This window comes from Manacus vitellinus, unplaced genomic scaffold (assembly GCF_001715985.3).
Source record: "Manacus vitellinus isolate BGI_N305 unplaced genomic scaffold, ASM171598v3 scaffold_9_pilon, whole genome shotgun sequence".
NCBI classification, from domain to species: Eukaryota; Metazoa; Chordata; class Aves; order Passeriformes; family Pipridae; genus Manacus; species Manacus vitellinus.
This window is the reverse complement of record NW_021940917.1, coordinates 11,133,670-11,151,761: the sequence shown is the minus strand read 5'-3', so window position 1 is coordinate 11,151,761 and position 18,092 is coordinate 11,133,670. Positions and strand designations below refer to the sequence as shown.

At 36.4% G+C, this 18,092-nt stretch overlaps 2 protein-coding genes across 3 annotated transcripts in view; one reads left to right on the top strand and one right to left on the bottom strand.

Moving 5' to 3' along the window:
* The window catches only part of IFT74 (intraflagellar transport 74), a 36,089-nt gene extending 18,627 nt beyond the window's left edge, over positions 1 to 17,462 (bottom strand). For both annotated transcript variants that reach the window (XM_018086143.2, XM_008923256.3), the window contains exons 1-10: positions 17,346 to 17,462; positions 16,760 to 16,895; positions 16,226 to 16,274; positions 15,309 to 15,407; positions 15,080 to 15,140; positions 14,546 to 14,605; positions 13,540 to 13,601; positions 2,992 to 3,130; positions 1,992 to 2,054; positions 925 to 1,068 (exon numbers count right to left, since the gene is read on the bottom strand). In XM_018086143.2, the coding sequence (XP_017941632.1) occupies positions 925 to 1,068; positions 1,992 to 2,054; positions 2,992 to 3,130; positions 13,540 to 13,601; positions 14,546 to 14,605; positions 15,080 to 15,140; positions 15,309 to 15,407; positions 16,226 to 16,274; positions 16,760 to 16,895; positions 17,346 to 17,462 (930 nt within the window). The remainder of the gene's footprint in view (positions 1 to 924; positions 1,069 to 1,991; positions 2,055 to 2,991; positions 3,131 to 13,539; positions 13,602 to 14,545; positions 14,606 to 15,079; positions 15,141 to 15,308; positions 15,408 to 16,225; positions 16,275 to 16,759; positions 16,896 to 17,345) is intronic.
* LRRC19 (leucine rich repeat containing 19) lies at positions 6,342 to 12,302 on the top strand. The gene is made up of 5 exons (XM_018086144.1): positions 6,342 to 6,403; positions 8,753 to 8,845; positions 9,771 to 10,284; positions 10,484 to 10,684; positions 11,882 to 12,302. The coding sequence occupies exons 1-5, from the start codon at positions 6,377 to 6,379 to the stop codon at positions 12,205 to 12,207; spliced, it is 1,161 nt and encodes a 386-aa protein (XP_017941633.1). The 5' UTR covers positions 6,342 to 6,376; the 3' UTR covers positions 12,208 to 12,302.
* Positions 17,463 to 18,092: the final 630 nt, after the last annotated feature.

The following is an 18,092-nucleotide window of genomic DNA, read 5'->3' as shown; positions in this document are numbered from 1 at the left end:
TGTTTAAAATCATACATTTAAAAGTCACTGGTCATTCAGACCAATAATCCATATAATACAGATGTGTAGTTACATAACTCAGCATAGGCCATTGTAAACTGATTAAATTGCTCCTGGATTAGTATCCATGTTCAGTACCCACAAGGATACTGTCTGGAGTTATGTTACAGAGACGCTCAATGGGATCAGTTTTCCCAACCAACACGACTTTTGAATTGGATCAAGTCAACTAGCTGAAAAGCTGCCTGTGCCAATTTTGTTTTCATAAAACCATTGAATGGTTTGTTCTGGAAGGGACCTTAAAGATCATCTATTTCCAACCCACACATCACTTCCCCTCCAGCCCCACTACAGGCAGGGATGCCACACACTCGATCAGGTTGCTCAGGGTCCCATCCAACCTGGCCTTGAACATTTCCACACAGGGGGCATCCACATGTTTCAGTGCCTCACCACCCTCACAATAAAGAATTTATTCCTAGCATCTAATTTAACTCTCTCATCTTTTAGTTTAAAACAGTTTCCCTCTTGTCCTATCACTATCTGCCCATGTAAAAAGTCACTTCTCTTTTTATAAGCTCCCTTTAGGTAGTGGAGGGCTGCAATGAGGTCTCTCTCCCAGGAGTTTTCCCTTCTCCAGGTTGAACAGCCCCAACTCTCAGTGTGTCTTCACAGAAGAGGTCCTCCAGCTCTCTGATCATCTTCATGGCACTCCTCTGAACCCACTCCAACAGGTCTACAGCTTTTGGATGAACCTGAAATATCCCAACCTTCCAATTCATTAACTGTTCATAATTTCAGATTATTTGTGCTGCTTAGAATGCAAGTAAAGGCAAGATTCAAACTCAAGTACTTTCAAGTAATATCACCCCTAAAAATACTGACTCAGAGAATCTTTTACATAGCAATATTTTATGTTCTTGCCTGCTTTAGTAACCTCTCTCTTTCCTCCTGCGGAGATTCCATATTCTTATCCTCAGCAATAATTTGATCTCGACGTTCCTTGAGCTCATGGAGCTTTTCATACAGATGCACAGCTTCCTGTTTCACTCCAGACTGTGCTATTTCCTGTTGGGAAAAGCAAACACCTACCAGCTATTTTCAGATGGTAAGAGAACATTGTAGAAATTATGCTTTAGTTAAGCAACATTTATCTGTATATTACAAGTGAAGATTATTTCTTACAAAAAGCACAGAGACGGTATAAAAATAAAATTTAAAATCCATATTGTCAATATTGCATTTTCTAGAATGGAATATCCCAATTAGCTAATTCTTGCTTTATGAGTTTGTCCTCAGGCCAACTTTCTGAGTAGATTTACTACTTCATCATATCTAGGGGATTTCCAACCATATACAATATTTAAAAGGACTGAAAAATGTCTAACAGTATTTGAAAAATATACTTTTTGACTGTATTTTTCTGCTCAGAGATCCTTTAATCCATGGAAGAGGCAATATGAGAACATTGTTCTCAATCTAGCAATATGAAAGTGTATTAAAAATGAGCATTTATGTATGTATATGCAATAAAAAAATACATCAGCTGGTACCACTGTGTTTGAAATGCCAGTTGCTTCTGAACTGAAATGTGGAACAAGAAAATCAATCTCAGACATTCTGAAAATTTAAAATATATCAAAAAATTAAGTCACAAAAATCCTTAAGAAGTATGTTAATTTAGAGAGGTATTCTAAATCCATCAAATGTCACAGAAAACATCTGACACTGCAGGAGTAACTAAATCCAGGAAAGCTCACTGTTGCTATCAGAATTTTGTACTTGGCATCTAGCAAAAAGAATTTTTACCCAAAACTGATTAGAAATTATTGGTGGAAAACAGAGAGGCAGCTTTGTCTTCCCATTCTAGGGTATGATCCTGCAATAGCTGAAAATTTAAGGAAAAAAAATTTGGTATTTTTCTACTGTATTATTTTTTACACTAAAGTTCAGAGAAGATGGGTACAGAGACCACTTTTTATCATACATACAGCTCTTAGATTCTCTTCCTTTACATTTAATACATCCAGTTCCTGCTGTTGAACAACCAATTCCTAAAGAGGAAAAAAAGTGCAAAATTCAGATAAAAATTACTACTTGATTACTTTTCGGTTCTAAACCCTAGTATTTATCAAATGCTGTAAAGCATCTTATTGTTGCTCTTAAAAATTTTAAAGACAAGACTGTGTCCAGTTCCTTTAAGTAACTCAAATCTAATAACCACTTACTTTCAGCATCCAACTTTTCTATTACTCTTATCAATGTTCTTTACAGTTGGGCTATGATGAGAAAATTGCCCTTTTTCTACTATTTTTTCTCAAAATCGGTAGTGAGAGTGGAACTTATTATTTCTACTTCAGAAGTTTAGAGTCAGATTTTAAAATCTGAACGAGCCACCACAGTTTCTTCATAGTCCAGAAAGAGACTGGCCCTGTCTACTGATTCAGCTCATCCTAAGACAGCTGGGAAACACTGGTGTCATCTCTGCATATTCTATACAGAGACATTTTTAGCCTGTATAACTTAAGGTAGATCATGTCAGAGAGCCTAGAAATCTTACTCCTGTTGTTATCATTAGGAATAATGAAGTCACAAATATTTTATAAAGCCCACTTAATATATTGAGACATACAATAATAACAACAGAAAAAACCTAGTCAGATTCAATTCTGTACACAAGAAGAAAACTTTCTACTCAGAGGAACTACAAAAACTGCTGTGGTTATTTTTCCCTTCTACTTGCTTTTTACACATGATGAAACGTAAGCATTGTAGTGGCTTTTAAAAATCTGCATGTCAGTCCCCAAATTTAAAAGAAAAATTAGGAACACCGTTTATTCTTAAAAAAATAAGGCACTTTTACAACTGACTAAGATACCAGCAAGATTTTTTATTCTATTAGTCTGTTGTAAAGCTCTTCTGTACTTAAATCTACAACCCTTGAAGCCTGCTTGAAAAATATTTTAGGTAAGTAAAGTGAAACAAACCAACCTGGGAGAGTTTTTCATTAGCAGCCTTCATCTCCATATATTTAGCTTGATCTTCCTGTGACATATCTTTCATTATGTCATCTGCCACAACCTTTTCATGTTCAATATCTTCTTCTACAGCTTGAATTAACTTTTCTGTGCTGTAAAAACACAATGTTCTTGTAACTTTTACTAGTTGATGTTTTTTGTAAGCACTCATTTCAAACTTCAGTATTCCTTCACCCTCACTGAAATGGTCCTTTAGCACAAAAACTCCAGACTCTAAAAAATAGGAGTTACCTACTTGTATCTAATCTTCTTGGAGCTGGATTAGCTATACAAACATTCACACTGTGAAATACAGAAGCTGAAGAATTCCCTGCCCCTACAATACCCACATACTGCTTTCCAACACTTCCAACCTGTCTAACTGCATAGGCCTCAACACTGGTAAAAGCAGACTACTCTCTCTCAGTTGCTCTTAACAGGTGAATTTCCAGAGTAACATCTGGTAGTTTGAAATAAAGAAGTTGGTAGGTGATTTGTGAATGCACAAAAAGAAAACATATAACATAGACATCAGGACTTGATGGTACCACATGATGATGAAAAGATTACTTTCTTTTTGAAAGGAATTGTTAGAATTCTGAAGAATGGAGAGTGAGTTCAGCATCTTAAGCAGTGTAGAGTTTTTTAACCATGCAATAAGTAAGAAATTAGGCATTCCTAACATTCTTGATTCATGAATTTAATCTCGTTAGGAAATCAATAGGCTGCAAACATAAAAACTCTACCACTGCAGCTATAGTGAGCTACAAGCAACTGTCTTAGCAGAAACAAGGAACACATAAAGAACTGTTCTCACTGTGTTGTATCAAGTCTAATAGTTTCTTTGAAATTCATGAAAGCCAGAGTGAATTTAAGAACACAGCTAAAGGAAATGAACAAAAGCTCCTGAGACTCTGAAGAGTATACCTTCCTTTCCTTCACTGTTCTTTAAACATTGTTTAAATGGTTTGCTTGTTTCCAGAGTGAATTCTTTCTTAGAGAATGAAAAAATCAGCTCAATACCTTCCTTCAGGATTTTTTTTTCTTCTCTTTTTCATTAACTCTTCCTGAGTTGCAAGATGCCGAAAGTTGTAAGTTGTGTAATTGACACTATTGGATCAAAGACTGCAGTCAAGAATGCACTCAGGCTTAAGAGATGATGTAAAATAGAGGAACTGCACAATGACAATCTCAGGGTAAGGGAATAACAAAAATATCACAGAAGCACAGTAGACTTCACGTTGGAATGGACTTCTGAAGGTCATCTGGTCCAGCCTGTGCACTAATCAAACATGGTCACCTAGAGCAGGTTTTCAGTGTCTTAGGCAGGTTTTCAATACCCTGAAGATCTTCAAGAAAGATTTATACTCTCCAAGAATCTGAGGATGTTAAGTAGAAATTCTGTCATGTGACCAGTTTGTGCTGCAAAGATGCTTTGGACTCTGATGATGATGATGAAACAAATCAAAGTGATGGTCTCCCACTTTCTGCAGCAAATCTGGAGTGCATTGGGACTGTTCAAGAAATACTGGATGGTTGTATTATGACATTAAATTTAACACCCTCTTGAGAGCATTTGGTTCAGATCCAGTCCAAAGAATGAGGCCCTCACTGCAAGTACACTAGTTTATGAATGTATAATTATGTTACATGTGGTAGTGGAAAGGAGTTATTTTTAAGCTACAAGAGTAGTTTGATACAAGACCTGCTGGAAAGCATGGAACTGGGAGCAGAGAGCTTTCATGTAACTTCCCTATTGGACACTCCTTCATGCCTCAGTCTGGGCCTATGAAAGCTGTTGTAACATTTCAGCAGTGACAGTTTCTCTCAGATCAAGCCCAACTGAAGACATGGAAGAACAGAGAAATTGCGGTGAAGAATTCAAGAAAATGTTATAGCTGCTGATTCCAGAAGGAATCTCCACACTAGATGTAATTCTCCTGGAGGGACTGCAGTGCTGACTAGAGAGAGTATTTAAGTACAAACACGGTACCTTTTCCTGGAGATCACTGGAACATTTAGGGTGGGAGAGAAGAACACAGCTTGCTACATTTCTCCTGGGTTCCAAAATACCATATGGAAGTAGTGGCATGGCAATACCAGTCTTGAGAGCAGTAGTGTCTGCAAGCTCTATTGTATATTTCTCCTCTATGCCTGAGACTGCAAATATGCACAGCTGGGTAAGGAAAGGACCCTAGTTTTCCAGCCCCATCTATTTAAACTGTGTGTGGAAACACTATGGACTAGCCTCTTCACCTGAGGCAACTCTCCTTTCCTTATGTAATATGGACTCCTGGCTAAATACTTCAAGATGTTCCAGCATGTTTTTGAGACTAGGAGTGTCTGATTTAGTTGTGATGAATCTTCTCTGGAAGAAAACTTCTGACAGAGGGCTGAAACTGGTTGCTTTTCCAAGAGGTAATAAAAATGTCGGCATTTTGTGGCTGTCACAGAAACACAATTCATTACCACGAGTAATTTGAAGACTGTGGATGAAGCTGAGCCAGGGATGAGGCTTGGAAAAGTTGCAGAATGTTAAGAGATGTTAAGCAAAAAAACAAAGTGGCAATAAGATCAAAGAAGGATAGTGAAGTAAAATGACATCTCCAGCCACATGTTTGAAAGGAATGGAGAACGAAAGGAGACTTAGCTGTTCCACAGTTTGATGGTATGCACTGGACAGAAAGAATGAGCACTAAAGCAAGCAAAATTTTATTTGACACAGTGTTTGTATCAATATAATCCCTTTTCAATCTGCATATACATATATGTTACCAAATCAGTGCAAATATAATTTTAGAACTTCCTCCTGAAATATAGCCCTTACAACACATGTACTTAACGGTGCTTGCAATTCTTTGTAAATAATGAGCTTTATGTATCACACCGTGCAGCTTCTCTGATGATGCTTCCAAAACACAAGAATTAACACAGATTTAACTAACTACTAGAGAGCTTTACTTCAGTATGCAAATACCTTGACATTTCCCTCATTTGATGAATGATCACATAAAAAAAGCAAGTCTTTTTCTGTCTCCAGCATTTCTTTAATTGATTATAACTCAACTTGCTTGTAAATTACCTATGGCATTTTGACTCAGTGCTTCCTCTATGATCTGGAACTTGACACTTCAGCATAATACTATTAGACATTCCTATTGGTTGCAGATCCAATTAAATCCAAGATGATTATAAGAAGTTGCTCAACTTAGTCAATCTTTTGCTAAGGATTTTCCAGGCTTATTATTTTTTTTACACTGCCTGGTTATTCATCAAGTACAAAGGTTGAAGCAAAACAAAGTGCTGTTTCACCATGTTATTTCTTGTCAGTGCATTGAAAAACCCACACATGCGTATATATGCTGCCTTTAAGAAGCAACAGAAAGGTAAGACACTTGGCACATCTAATTAAAAATTCAGACAAAGATTTATTAGTGTAACTTTGTTGCTAGTCTGGAAACAAATACATCTCAAAACTTCAGGAATTACTATGAACCTTGGACATGCAAAGTTGTTAAGTAAATTGTACTTCATTAGAAAGCTGGGGAACAGTCTCTGAACAGACTACCCGATTGTATAAAGTCTATTACCTCACCTATTAAATGCTAAAATCTTCAAAGTTCTCAGAGGAAAATTTTTAAGAAAGCACTTCTAATTACAAGAAAACGGTAAAGTATTACCAATGTATTTCCAGGTTGAGTTTCTTCCCATAGTAATTAGTTTAAACAGCAATTCTTAAAGTCTGGTTCTGGTAAAGAGCTAAACTGCAACTAAATTACAGATGCTTTCCTGTTCTTCTACTGATTATACAGGTTCACGCACACAAAATGCAGGAAATCACATTTGTAAAAAAACCCCTAAGCTTTCAGTAGAAACTAAAGTAAAAACTATGAACTGTTTTTCACTAAGACACATGTACAACTTAAATTTTCAACGTGATTGTTATTAACTTATGGATAAACTTTAAAAATAATATTTAATATATTTTCCCCACTCTATTAAAGATAGTTCTTTTCTTAAAGTCTGTGAAGTGCAATATTATTGTTAATCTGTATTTCCACATTACCAGGTTAAGACCCACTCTGTTTCCAAATACCTTGGAAGCAGTGCCTTTGAGGACCAAATATGTCCCATGTTCCAACTGTTAAAATAGTTCTGGAGTTCTCAAACTGCATCATGTTTTCCACTAGCAATACACAAACTGGCTTCAAAAATATGCAGGCCACCAGTACCATCAGTGACAAGAGTGATACCTATGGCAGGGCATAATTCCACAGTGGCTGCTGATGCTAGCACCCCTTGTCCCTGATAATGGCTCAAAGGCACAAAAGGTTTATGAAATCTTTTTGTATTTAATGTAAGTTTCCAGCAGAAGTAGAAATACACAGTGGATCAGAGCAGAGTAAGTGGCTCTTAACTTCCTCTTCTTTCCTAGAAGTTATTAAGTCTCTGGGCTGATTCAGTTAGGTGAATGAGGTCAATCCTCAGACATGCAAATATATAGAAGCTATTAAGTGACTTGATCAATTTGTTCTATGACCTCACCTATTCCATTCTCATCAGCAGAGGCCTCCTGGCACTTTCCTTAAGGATGGTGGAGTTTTTTAAAATCTAACTGGCTGCCTGTATTTAGCATTGTTCATGCAACTAAGCTTCCTTATGTAATTTCCCCCACTCTTCTCTGCTAAATTCAGTGAATACTCTGTACAGCTCAAGACACAATAAGCACTTTAAGCAAGTACCTTACACTCTAGCTTTCAGGTCTTTTTTACTCTGGAAGATAGAAGTCTTGGAAGGAGATACTGAGATTCACTTAACCCTCTATCTTTTCAGATGCTTAAGAAAAAAACGCAAAAATTAAACATTAATCTACCTTTTACGTAACATTTTCCTTCAAGTGTGGCGCAAACAGGGACTGATTTAACATCTGCCAGACATAGTTCAAAATGAATAGATCCTGCAAATAATGCCTAATTCAAACAGAATAATGAGTGCCACTTCCTCTGAGAGACGTTAATGTCACAGCGGAACTGTGTAGGAAATTTGTAGGAACTTCGCTGAATTTCAAAAAATAAAGCTGAAATCTGTACAAAAACTCCATCACAAGAGATTGAACCATGTTTACTTCATGCAATACGGAGGTCCAGGTTCATGTCATATGATATGTTATATTAGGGACAACAGTGAGATTAAAATACCAATCTACTACTTAAAAATTCATAAAAAGTGCTTAATAACTTATTTAAGAACATAAAAGAAATTGGACTGGACAAACCAACCATCCATCTACTGCAGTATTTTGCCTCTGTCAGTGGCAACAAGGGAAAGTGTTTAGGGAGAACATGCCAGCCTGAATACTTTCTGCAGTTTACATCTAGCACAGTCTTCCAGTACCCATAATGGCTTTGTCAGGGATATTAATGAGTACAGCCCTGCCTATTTGTTTTACACATCTATGAAACTTTTACCTATTTACTCGTCTAACCAATCCCTTTTTTATTTACTGATACAGTTTGCTTACTGGATTTTAAGTTTGGCTCAATTAAGGGAAAGCTGAATTCATTAATTCTGATAGCCTCTGTTTTTCTGCTTAATTTTGCATTTCCAAGTATTTATGTAGAACAAAATTTATTAAATTGTCATTGAAATAACTATACCTATTAATTTATTAAACTACCACAACAGTAGACACTGGTATTCTGGTCTTGGTATACAAAAGTGTTGTTTTTTACTAGGCTCTAAACATGAAACATTCTTGGCTTGTGATATGGGTTGGAACATTGTTTTTGAATCCAGTGACTGCTGACTGCAACATTACTTCCCAAACTGTAAGTTTTATACAGATGTCAACTACTCCTATTTTTGAAAGATACACTTGAAGCAAAAGGCATTTTAAAAACTGTTTCAAAAACATAAAATTCCTGAAGAAAGAAGTACAAAAAGACAAATAAGAAGTGGTTTTCTGAGAAATGGACAATTAACTGATGGCAGTCATTGTAAGTGGGTGAATCATCACTGAAACACATTTGAGATGGTTTTATATCTCAGACAAATTCCTCCACAGACAAAAGGAATGCCTCCTGTACATATATAAATAAATCTCTTCTTTTCAAAAAACATAAGTATTTCAAGGTATTGAGAGTAAACACTCCAATCTGAAAAGACTGCAGCTATGCTAAACTTCAACACAGAAAATTAAAATTAATTTAGGTGATACAAAAAAAAATATAATAAATGTTTTGTTGAGGGTCTGCTCTAAAGATGTTTTAAAGACTAAACATAGGTGTTTTTAAAACAATACATTTTAAAAGGTGTACTTGAATTAATTTGCAGAATAAACTTCCTCTGTGACACCCTTCCAGATTATGTGGGAAAGAAATCCTTTTTCTACCCAGTCAAGCTTCATTTCAAATTTTAAAACAGACGCCCCTATTAATTCCAAAATAGCATGTCATAGTGGTTATTTTGGATGATCATCATAAAAAGAGCCTTGCAGCTCAGAGTTAAAGCACTAAGTCGTCAGGAACTTCAGGTCTTTATCCACTAGGAAGATTAATTCTCATGTATCAGCAGACCATAAATTAATTAAGAAAGACATAAATAAAACTGCATGAAGAGCAGTAGAACTTTTCTTTTAAAGTGGTAGCATTGAAAAAATACCAGATCATATTTGCCTTTAACAGTCATCAGTGAGACATCTCCATTACCAGACTTTTGTACAGTATTTAATTGTCATCATTCTCTTTTTTTCAGCAGGTCATTTGTGACGAGTCTGGAAAGAACCTCTCTAATATCCCCACCAACCTTTCTCAAAACGTTACTAAATTAAGCCTCAAAAACAATAAAATCACTTTAAAAGATAGTGACAAAGAGATTCTTGGACGTTTTATTAACCTCACTGAACTTCATCTGAATAAAAACAGGATTACTGAACTGCACAAGAACAGCTTCTGCAATCTGAAAAAACTCATAAATCTGGATATCAGCAACAATCATATTAGCACAGTTCATAAAGCAGCATTTGCAGGATTAAATCAACTGTCCATGTTGAATCTATCCTATAACATGATTGCTCAATTAGATTCAGATGCATTTACTTCTCTAGAAAGCCTGACGGTTTTAAATCTACAGTGTAACTTACTGAACTACCTTCATATAAAATCATCTTTTAAATTGATTAAAATTGTTTTAGCTGGAAACCCGTGGATCTGCTCCTGTGACCTCCTTGACTTACAGATATGGCTAACTGCCTCCAATGTTACATTGGGTAAGTTTTGGTAAGAGCAGCGTTTCACACTTGTTTACACCGAACAGCTTTACCTTCCTTTTTTTCTGCTGTGGATAAAATCCACCATCAACTTACCTGCATTTTGCAGTAATACAATAGCTATCCACGAGATTTTTTTAGATTAGGGTGCCAAAATATTAACAATATCTCACAGCCTTTTCACTGCTCACATTCACAGAAAATGAAAGCAACACTACATGTACGCTACCAACCAAGAAAGAAATCTCCATCAAGATGGCTATCCAACCAGCTGACTGCAAAATTGAAAAAACTTCTTTAGAAAACACTGTAACTTCCACTCCTGTCATTAACCTTAGAAGTAGTGCCTTAATAACAGCTCTGACTCCAAACATCACTGGAAACAATGGAACACATGCAGGTAATGTACAGATGCTTCACTTTACTGCTTGTAAGCTGTTTGATTTGCTGTTCCATGACTTTATACCATTTTGTATGCCTAGCACACCCCCATTTTCCATAAAAAGCCAGGGCTACAGAACAAGCATATTTCCAGGTTCTGTTAGACAGTCACACACATTATGGTGCACATTAAGCTCTACTGAGTAAGTGTTCAAAACGAATAAACCACACAAACTCCCAAATGATATTGAAAAATGATGATGAAATTTCAAAGCCCTGAAATTCAAATAACTGTCTAGATGTCTAACTAAGAGAAGTAGGAAGCAACTTAAAAATATATATATATATTTAAAAAAAAAAACAACAAACTTTTCCCAAACTAACTGGTTTTTAGAGGTAGTTGTTTTCCTAAAATGTGAAAGTGTGACCCTACAGATTTTACTCCTGCCCTCAGCTGTGTTTGGTATAAAGGACATGGATGCGCCCGTCACATATTTTTTGGAAATTTCAGTGACACTCTCCTCACCTTTCTATGTTAATTCCATCATTATTCTCTAATACTCTAGTTTGGTTTTTGGCAAAGCATCCATATCAATCTACAGATATATACACAAATCATAAGCCACCACTGCCACACACTTCTGTAGCTGAACCAGGCTATAATCTATTTTAGAACTGTGGCAGGCACACAAAATCAGCTTCTAAATAAAGACTAATGGCAAGTCTTATTGACATTTTTACTACAAAAGAAACACAACTGAAGGCATATACCAAACAAAAGGTATAATATTTTAGGGTGCAGACATCATCTCCACACAGAAAATTAAGCCTGGGAAATAGAATTTGAAGTCAATTACTGATCATTTTTTTCCAAAGCCTAATTTTTGCATTTAAATTTTGAAAAAAAATTATGTTATCTTTTATGTGTTCCTGGACCTTTATCTGACTTTGAAACTATTATTTTTTATAAATATGCATGGTAGATTTATATTACTAGGAAATATGAGATGCACATATATTTTTGGTCTCTGTGATGTTACTGACTCCTTAATAGCATAGCAATAACATTATACTAAAGCTCTGCAGACACTCACTAATTCTCTATCGTTGTTTATTTTGTGAGCTCTCAATTTAACCATGAAAAAAAAATCCTACTAGAGCCCTTGCTAGAATTACTCATGAAAATTACACTTCTTTTTTCCTGTTTGTTTTAAAGAGTTACCACTTCTTGGCAAAAGTTGGACCTTCCTGGCAGGTGTCCTAGGATTTGTCCTAGGCACTACACTCCTGATTTTTACTGCTGTAAAATGCCCAACATGGTATCATTATGTGATCAGCTACCGACACCGTCGTCTGGAAGAAAATGACCCAGAGAGGTTTGAACAGGAGTTCTCAGCTGATATGAGCCCTTCTCCTTCAGTACTGGGTACAAACAGTGAAGAACCCATTGTAATCTTTGAGAAAATTCATGCATTTGGGGATGCAGAAGATGGATTTATTGAGGATAAATACATTGATTCTTATGTAAATGAGGAGAGTTAATGTCTTAAACAATGAATAATGCACTGACTTTTCAAAAATGTAGAACACTTGTACTTCCATTTTACACTACTCATGTACAATACAAAATGAAGTTATGCAGTCTATCTCCTTTCATCTCGACAAATCCATAACAAGGTTTTGCTGCATCAATCATGAAGTTCAAAAATGTGGTGGTATGCATGTATTACTGGTACAACAAATACCTCAAAACATGCAAAAATACTTATAATGCACGATTTATGAAAATCTTTTTGGCTACTTATGTCAGGGTATGGGGAGTGCTTACTGTATATTGCTTAACATGAACAAGTCTTTAAAAAGTAGCAAGTGAAGTTGGCACAATCACTAACGCTCTAATTCCAAAGAGGTCTAGAAAAGAAAAATAATTTCTCCAACATTTTGAAGCACACCACAGTCAGACTGGGGATTGAATTCAAATCAGTGTTGTCACAGCTCAGTAGTCTATTAGCCAAAACCGACATAATCATACAACACAGCATTTGGGTATTGTTCTACCTAAATTAGCAGAGTAAGAAAGACCAATTGCTGTATTCTCTTAAATGTGTATGTACAGTACAATGACAAATTATCATTCCAGTGTACCTAATGCCTTTATACCTTAGTTTGCTACTGAACCAAGTAATTTCTCTTCAGATTTCCTTAACATTTTAAAAATGCATTAATCAGTAGAATAAACACATTTGTGAGCTGTTGAAAGCAACAGTATTATTGAAATGTGACTTGTTATAAACTGGTAAACTGTTTTTTCAAAGTGCTTATTGATATATAAAATCTCATTCTTGAGATTGCTTTCAGTGGTATCAAGCACAATCATGTATCGTTCTCCTGCACATCTCCTGTCCCTAAATCAAACATCTCAAAAAGTCACTGTCTCAGCCTATTGCTACACAAGCCATTCGCCTGGCTTACAAATTCCTACTGGAAAAATCCTGCTGTCCTCATCTTTCCCTCTACACAACCCTACCTTACCAGGCAGGTAAAGATTTAGTTCCCACTTCTGCTTGCTTTTCCCACTCTGTTACTCCACAACAAAACTCCCAAAACTGAGGACTTTGACAGCAGATTGCCAAGACAGGAGTCTCCACCACCACCTAACTTCTTGGACGACACGGTAAGTCTCTCCAGGGCAGTTACTGCAATTTAAACCTAGGAGCTCTAGCTGCAATCTGGTACTAATGCATTACCTCGAAACTGTTCAGGTATCATGTGTCATATGCATCCCACTGTTGAGGTAGGAAGTAACACCTCCATTTTCTGGAGTTCAGTTATGGTCTTAACAGCTTTGGAGAAGCACATACTTAATATACTTACGCTTGTCTTTCTGTGAAAATTTTATCCATACTCTGAGCATCTTGGTCATTCTGAACCTTTAACTTAAAAGATATAATATTGAAATACAATCAAGTTTGTAATAAATCATAAAATCATTTAGGTTGGAAAAGACCTCCAAGATCAAGTCCAACCCTTAACCCAGCACTGCCACATTCACCATTAAACAATGTCCCTAAGTACCATATCTATGCATCTTTTAAACGCCCCCAGAGAAATCGATTCACTTACTGTTACTGTGGGATCTAGTCCTGGAACACTTAGTAAGATACTGTTTCAGCCTCCAGACAAAATGAAAATTTAACACTTGCAAAGCATTTTTCTTTCTTGACACAGACATTGGGTCTTTATTTTTTTAATCAGGGAACAAAGTTGTTTTGACCAAGAAATATTCAGATCATTTTTCAAGTGAGCAAAACAGCCTTTTCCGAAACTAGATTCTTTTGTTTATGGACAAAGTGATCACAAGAAACGAAACATGCTTAATGCCATTCATGCCTTAACACTTAGAGGAACACTATACCTGTGCTAGAAAATAAAGAAAGAAAGTAAAGGAAGAAAAAAACTAATTGATTTTTGTGGCTGGCCATGTCAGAGACCTATTTAATACTTATTATGCAAGAGACATTTAAAAGGCTGAAGACAAAAGAGAATTAAATGTTCAGAAGACCAGCCAGTTTTAAAAGGCAGTGCAGTTTACCTGAATTTATCTTCCCTATGACTAGTGCTCCCAGGAAAAAAAAGAAGATGTTTTAACAATCATAATTTGGGTCGGTTTCGTACACCACAGGAAACTCTATGGGGTTGTTAATGCAATACTTCAAATAATCACCTAACTACAAACATGTTGCTAATATTATGAATAATTTAACTGAAAAAAATAGATAAGTTTCAAATTAGCGCTATGCTTTTTTAGATATGTCATGCATGCAAAGCACCAAGAATGTAACACACACTGTTAAAACATAGCAAATACCATAATTCTTACCATATTGTAATCGCGACTCACTTCTGCCATATCTGTACTGGTGTTAAGTATATCCATAACCTGAAATGAGACAGAATTCCAGCCTATTATTGCTCTCCTGTTTTTTTTTTTTAATTAAAAAAAAAAAAAATCAATAAATAAACCAGGCATAGCATTCATGAAAACACAGAAACTTTCAGTTATTCCAAACAGAAAAAACGTGATCTGGGAATCTGAACAGATTACATGCCTTTTTCAAAACTAATCATCATTATATGTAGCTGTTCTAAACCCTGAAATATTTCACACCAATTTCTTAAATCTATAGACAGCCATTTCTCCTATGTACAGTACACTTCCCTTTTTTTTATGTTTTCCTTAGGTTCCATCTCATTCCTTTCCAATAACCAAATAAATGTAGCATTAACCAGTACATTTTTATTGAGAAATGTCAATAAAAAAGATGCTGAAGTAAAGCAAAAGCAGAACAAAGTAAATGAGAGAATAAATTAGAGAAGGAAAAGCACTTAGTATCAAAATTTGACATCAGCATACCATGTTGAAGTCTGCTAGTTGACCTTGAAATTCCTTGATTTCACTAGCTAATGCCTCTGCCCTAAATACAAAAGAAAAAGTCAAACTTAAGGTGGGAAGATTTGTATACGTAAAAACAAAAAAAAATGAAAAAAATAATTATTTAATGGTTCCTTGAAGCCTGCCCAATATTCAAGAATAGTCTTGTGTCTGAGAAAGTCAGCACTGCATTAGTTGCAATACATCTTACCGTTTTTCGTATGACAAATAGACAGATTTCTCTTGCTTGTACATTTCTACTTCTTCCTGCAGCTTGTTAATTTCTGTTGTGAGTTCATTTGTTTTGCTTCTGAAAAAAAAAACAACAAAAAAATCATTAACATTTGGATGTACGACTAAAACACAGCTAGAAAATAAATTTTACTACAGGAGATTTACAATTAGTATCTCACTGCATTGCACTCTTTCTAATCAGCATTTCAAAGAAGAGCTAAATAAGTGAGGAAAAAAGCAAAGTGGTTGTATCAGACAAAGTCATAAGAAGTTGCTATAAAACTTTGATGTCAAATAAAATATTTTAATCAGCTTTTTGTTCCTGCTGGTGAAACAGGTGTGAATTATTCTTAAATGGACAGAAAACAGGATAACTTCACAGAATGTGAATATCATTCACATTTAAAATGACATCTTTTAGGACTGGTTATTCAAACCTGCATTATGATCAACTGAAAAAGATCCATACACAAGAGTTTCCACCAGGTCTTGCCATTGTCATTGTTAGCTCAATGTATAATCCAAGTAATGTACACTAAAAAGTGTTTTGTTTGCAATGCTACATACAAATGGAGCTATGGGACCTATCAAGCACTACAGGTGGAAGCTCAAAGTCACCGACCCTCCTCTTACTAATGCTGTGGGATTCCATTTAACTTAGCAAGCCTAACAACAGATCGTTAAAGGAATCTACTTGTACTTGGACATAAGCATGAAGTTCCTTTCTTCCTACAAACTATATGTAAAATAACCTTAACTGTTATAGCAGGACTCATGTAACAGTTCAGTAAGTGAACACCACTTGTCCCAAGCTATTGTTAAGCTTAAACTCTGGGTCTGAAAGAGAACAGGGCACTAAATCTGCTGTAGTTTGAATGTATTGTAAACACGTACCTCAGCACCCCAAGGTAATAAGTTTTATCCATTATCTGTCTCTGGGGACCTGGTAAAGGAGAGCAATATGTTATCTTGTTAGAAAAAACCCAATTTTGATGAACTGTAAATTATGAAAACAATTTGAAAAATTCACTGGCAGAAAACTGTTATATTTTAGTGTTCTTAAACAGATATCTCATTAAAAAAAAGAAGGCATTTTTAGACTGTTGTGAAGAAAAACATTACTATTACAATATAACAGAATATTTTAATTATTCTGCAGTGATGATGAAGATGCAATTAATTTTGTTCTATTGTTTTGAATGATTCTTAAACACAGCTCAGGTACAGAAAAGCCTTTGTCTTCTCTGACTGCTAAGAGCAATGACAATAAAAGGCACGATTTAACCTTCATTTTCTTTCTTATACTCTTTTTAATCACAGCTATTCACTCTGGAATTTATACAGCAATGAAAAGTTTTCCTTTAAACACCTAAATATTCCTTTAAAACACCTGCAGATATCTCAACAACTATTTTCCATACAAAATACCTTTCATCGCAGTTTTTATTCCACTTAATCCTTGTTGAGTCACTGGACGGTCTGCAACTTTAATCTGAGATGATAAAACTCCTCCAGCAGTCAAAGAACCACCACGAGAACCAGGTCTTGCCGTACTAGGAGGCATCTATAAAAAAAAAGCCAAACGACAAACCTCCTAATTATTACCTAATGCAATTGCCAAAGCAATCAAAAAACATCAGTCAGCCTCTATACTCATTGTATAAGAATCTTTTAGCATTTACATCTCTTCAGGAAAACAAAGCTTTAGTCAAATCCCTGCCGTAGAAGGGTAAGGGATTACCTTTGAGCAGCTGTTCATTGTTCCATCTGTCTGCAACACTAATGCTATTAAGGTCTCCCACGTGAACTTTTGATGCTGGACCTCCTTAACCCCTTTCAGTCAAAAGTAGAACCGAAAACTTTCTACAAAATTGAAATCTAAAAGTTCGTAATAAAAAACCTAAAAAACAAAACCAACTCCAGTGATAGTACTGAGGAAAAAAAAAAAAAGAAGAAGAAAAAAAGGATAAAAATCTAAATATATCAAAGTTAATAATAAATGTTTTGAACATACCGCTGTTCCTATTCTGGCAGCTGATGGAGTCCGTGATGAAGAGGCAGGCCTGGAGGTCAGCCCTATTCCTGCTCTTGAGGAAGAACGAGCTATTGGAGGTCTGTGGCTGCTGGCCATTTTCTGTCTGTTTTTCAACTTCTCTCTGGAAAGAAGAGAAACAGTCCTTTGATTTGCACGGGGTCCTTAATACTGTCGGAGACCAACTCTTTAAAGCTTAACTCTTTCCCTTATTAAAATAAGCTTAGGGGGTTATTTTATTTTTATTTGGCTTTTTTGGACCCTCAGAGCAGTTCCTGACCGGTCGGTACGAGGCAGCGACAGGGCTCAGGAAAGACCACGCAAGGTCCGCGAGTAAGGTGAGGCACTAGCCCCTTTTCAGTGCTCAATCAGCTCTCGGGTTACTCGTGTGGCATTTATTGCTTCAGCACCTGCCCACAGAACGCAAGTTTTTCACGGAACAAAGTAGAAGCGAGCCGCTGTTGCAAATAACCACTTGAGTTATCTGGTCCGTAACCCGCCGCCAGTCACCAAGGCGACCGCGCTACCCCCGATGGATTAAATACGTTATATTCCGTATACAATCCCGATTTCTATCACCCGGAGCCGCTCGCCGCCCGGCCGGCCCCGGCCCCGGCCCGGCCCGCCCGGCCCCGGCCCCGGCCCCGGCGCCCGGCCCCGGCCCCGGCCCGGCCCCGGCCCCGGCCCTCACCGCGCCGCGGTATCGCGGCAACGGCGCGCGGCTCCTAT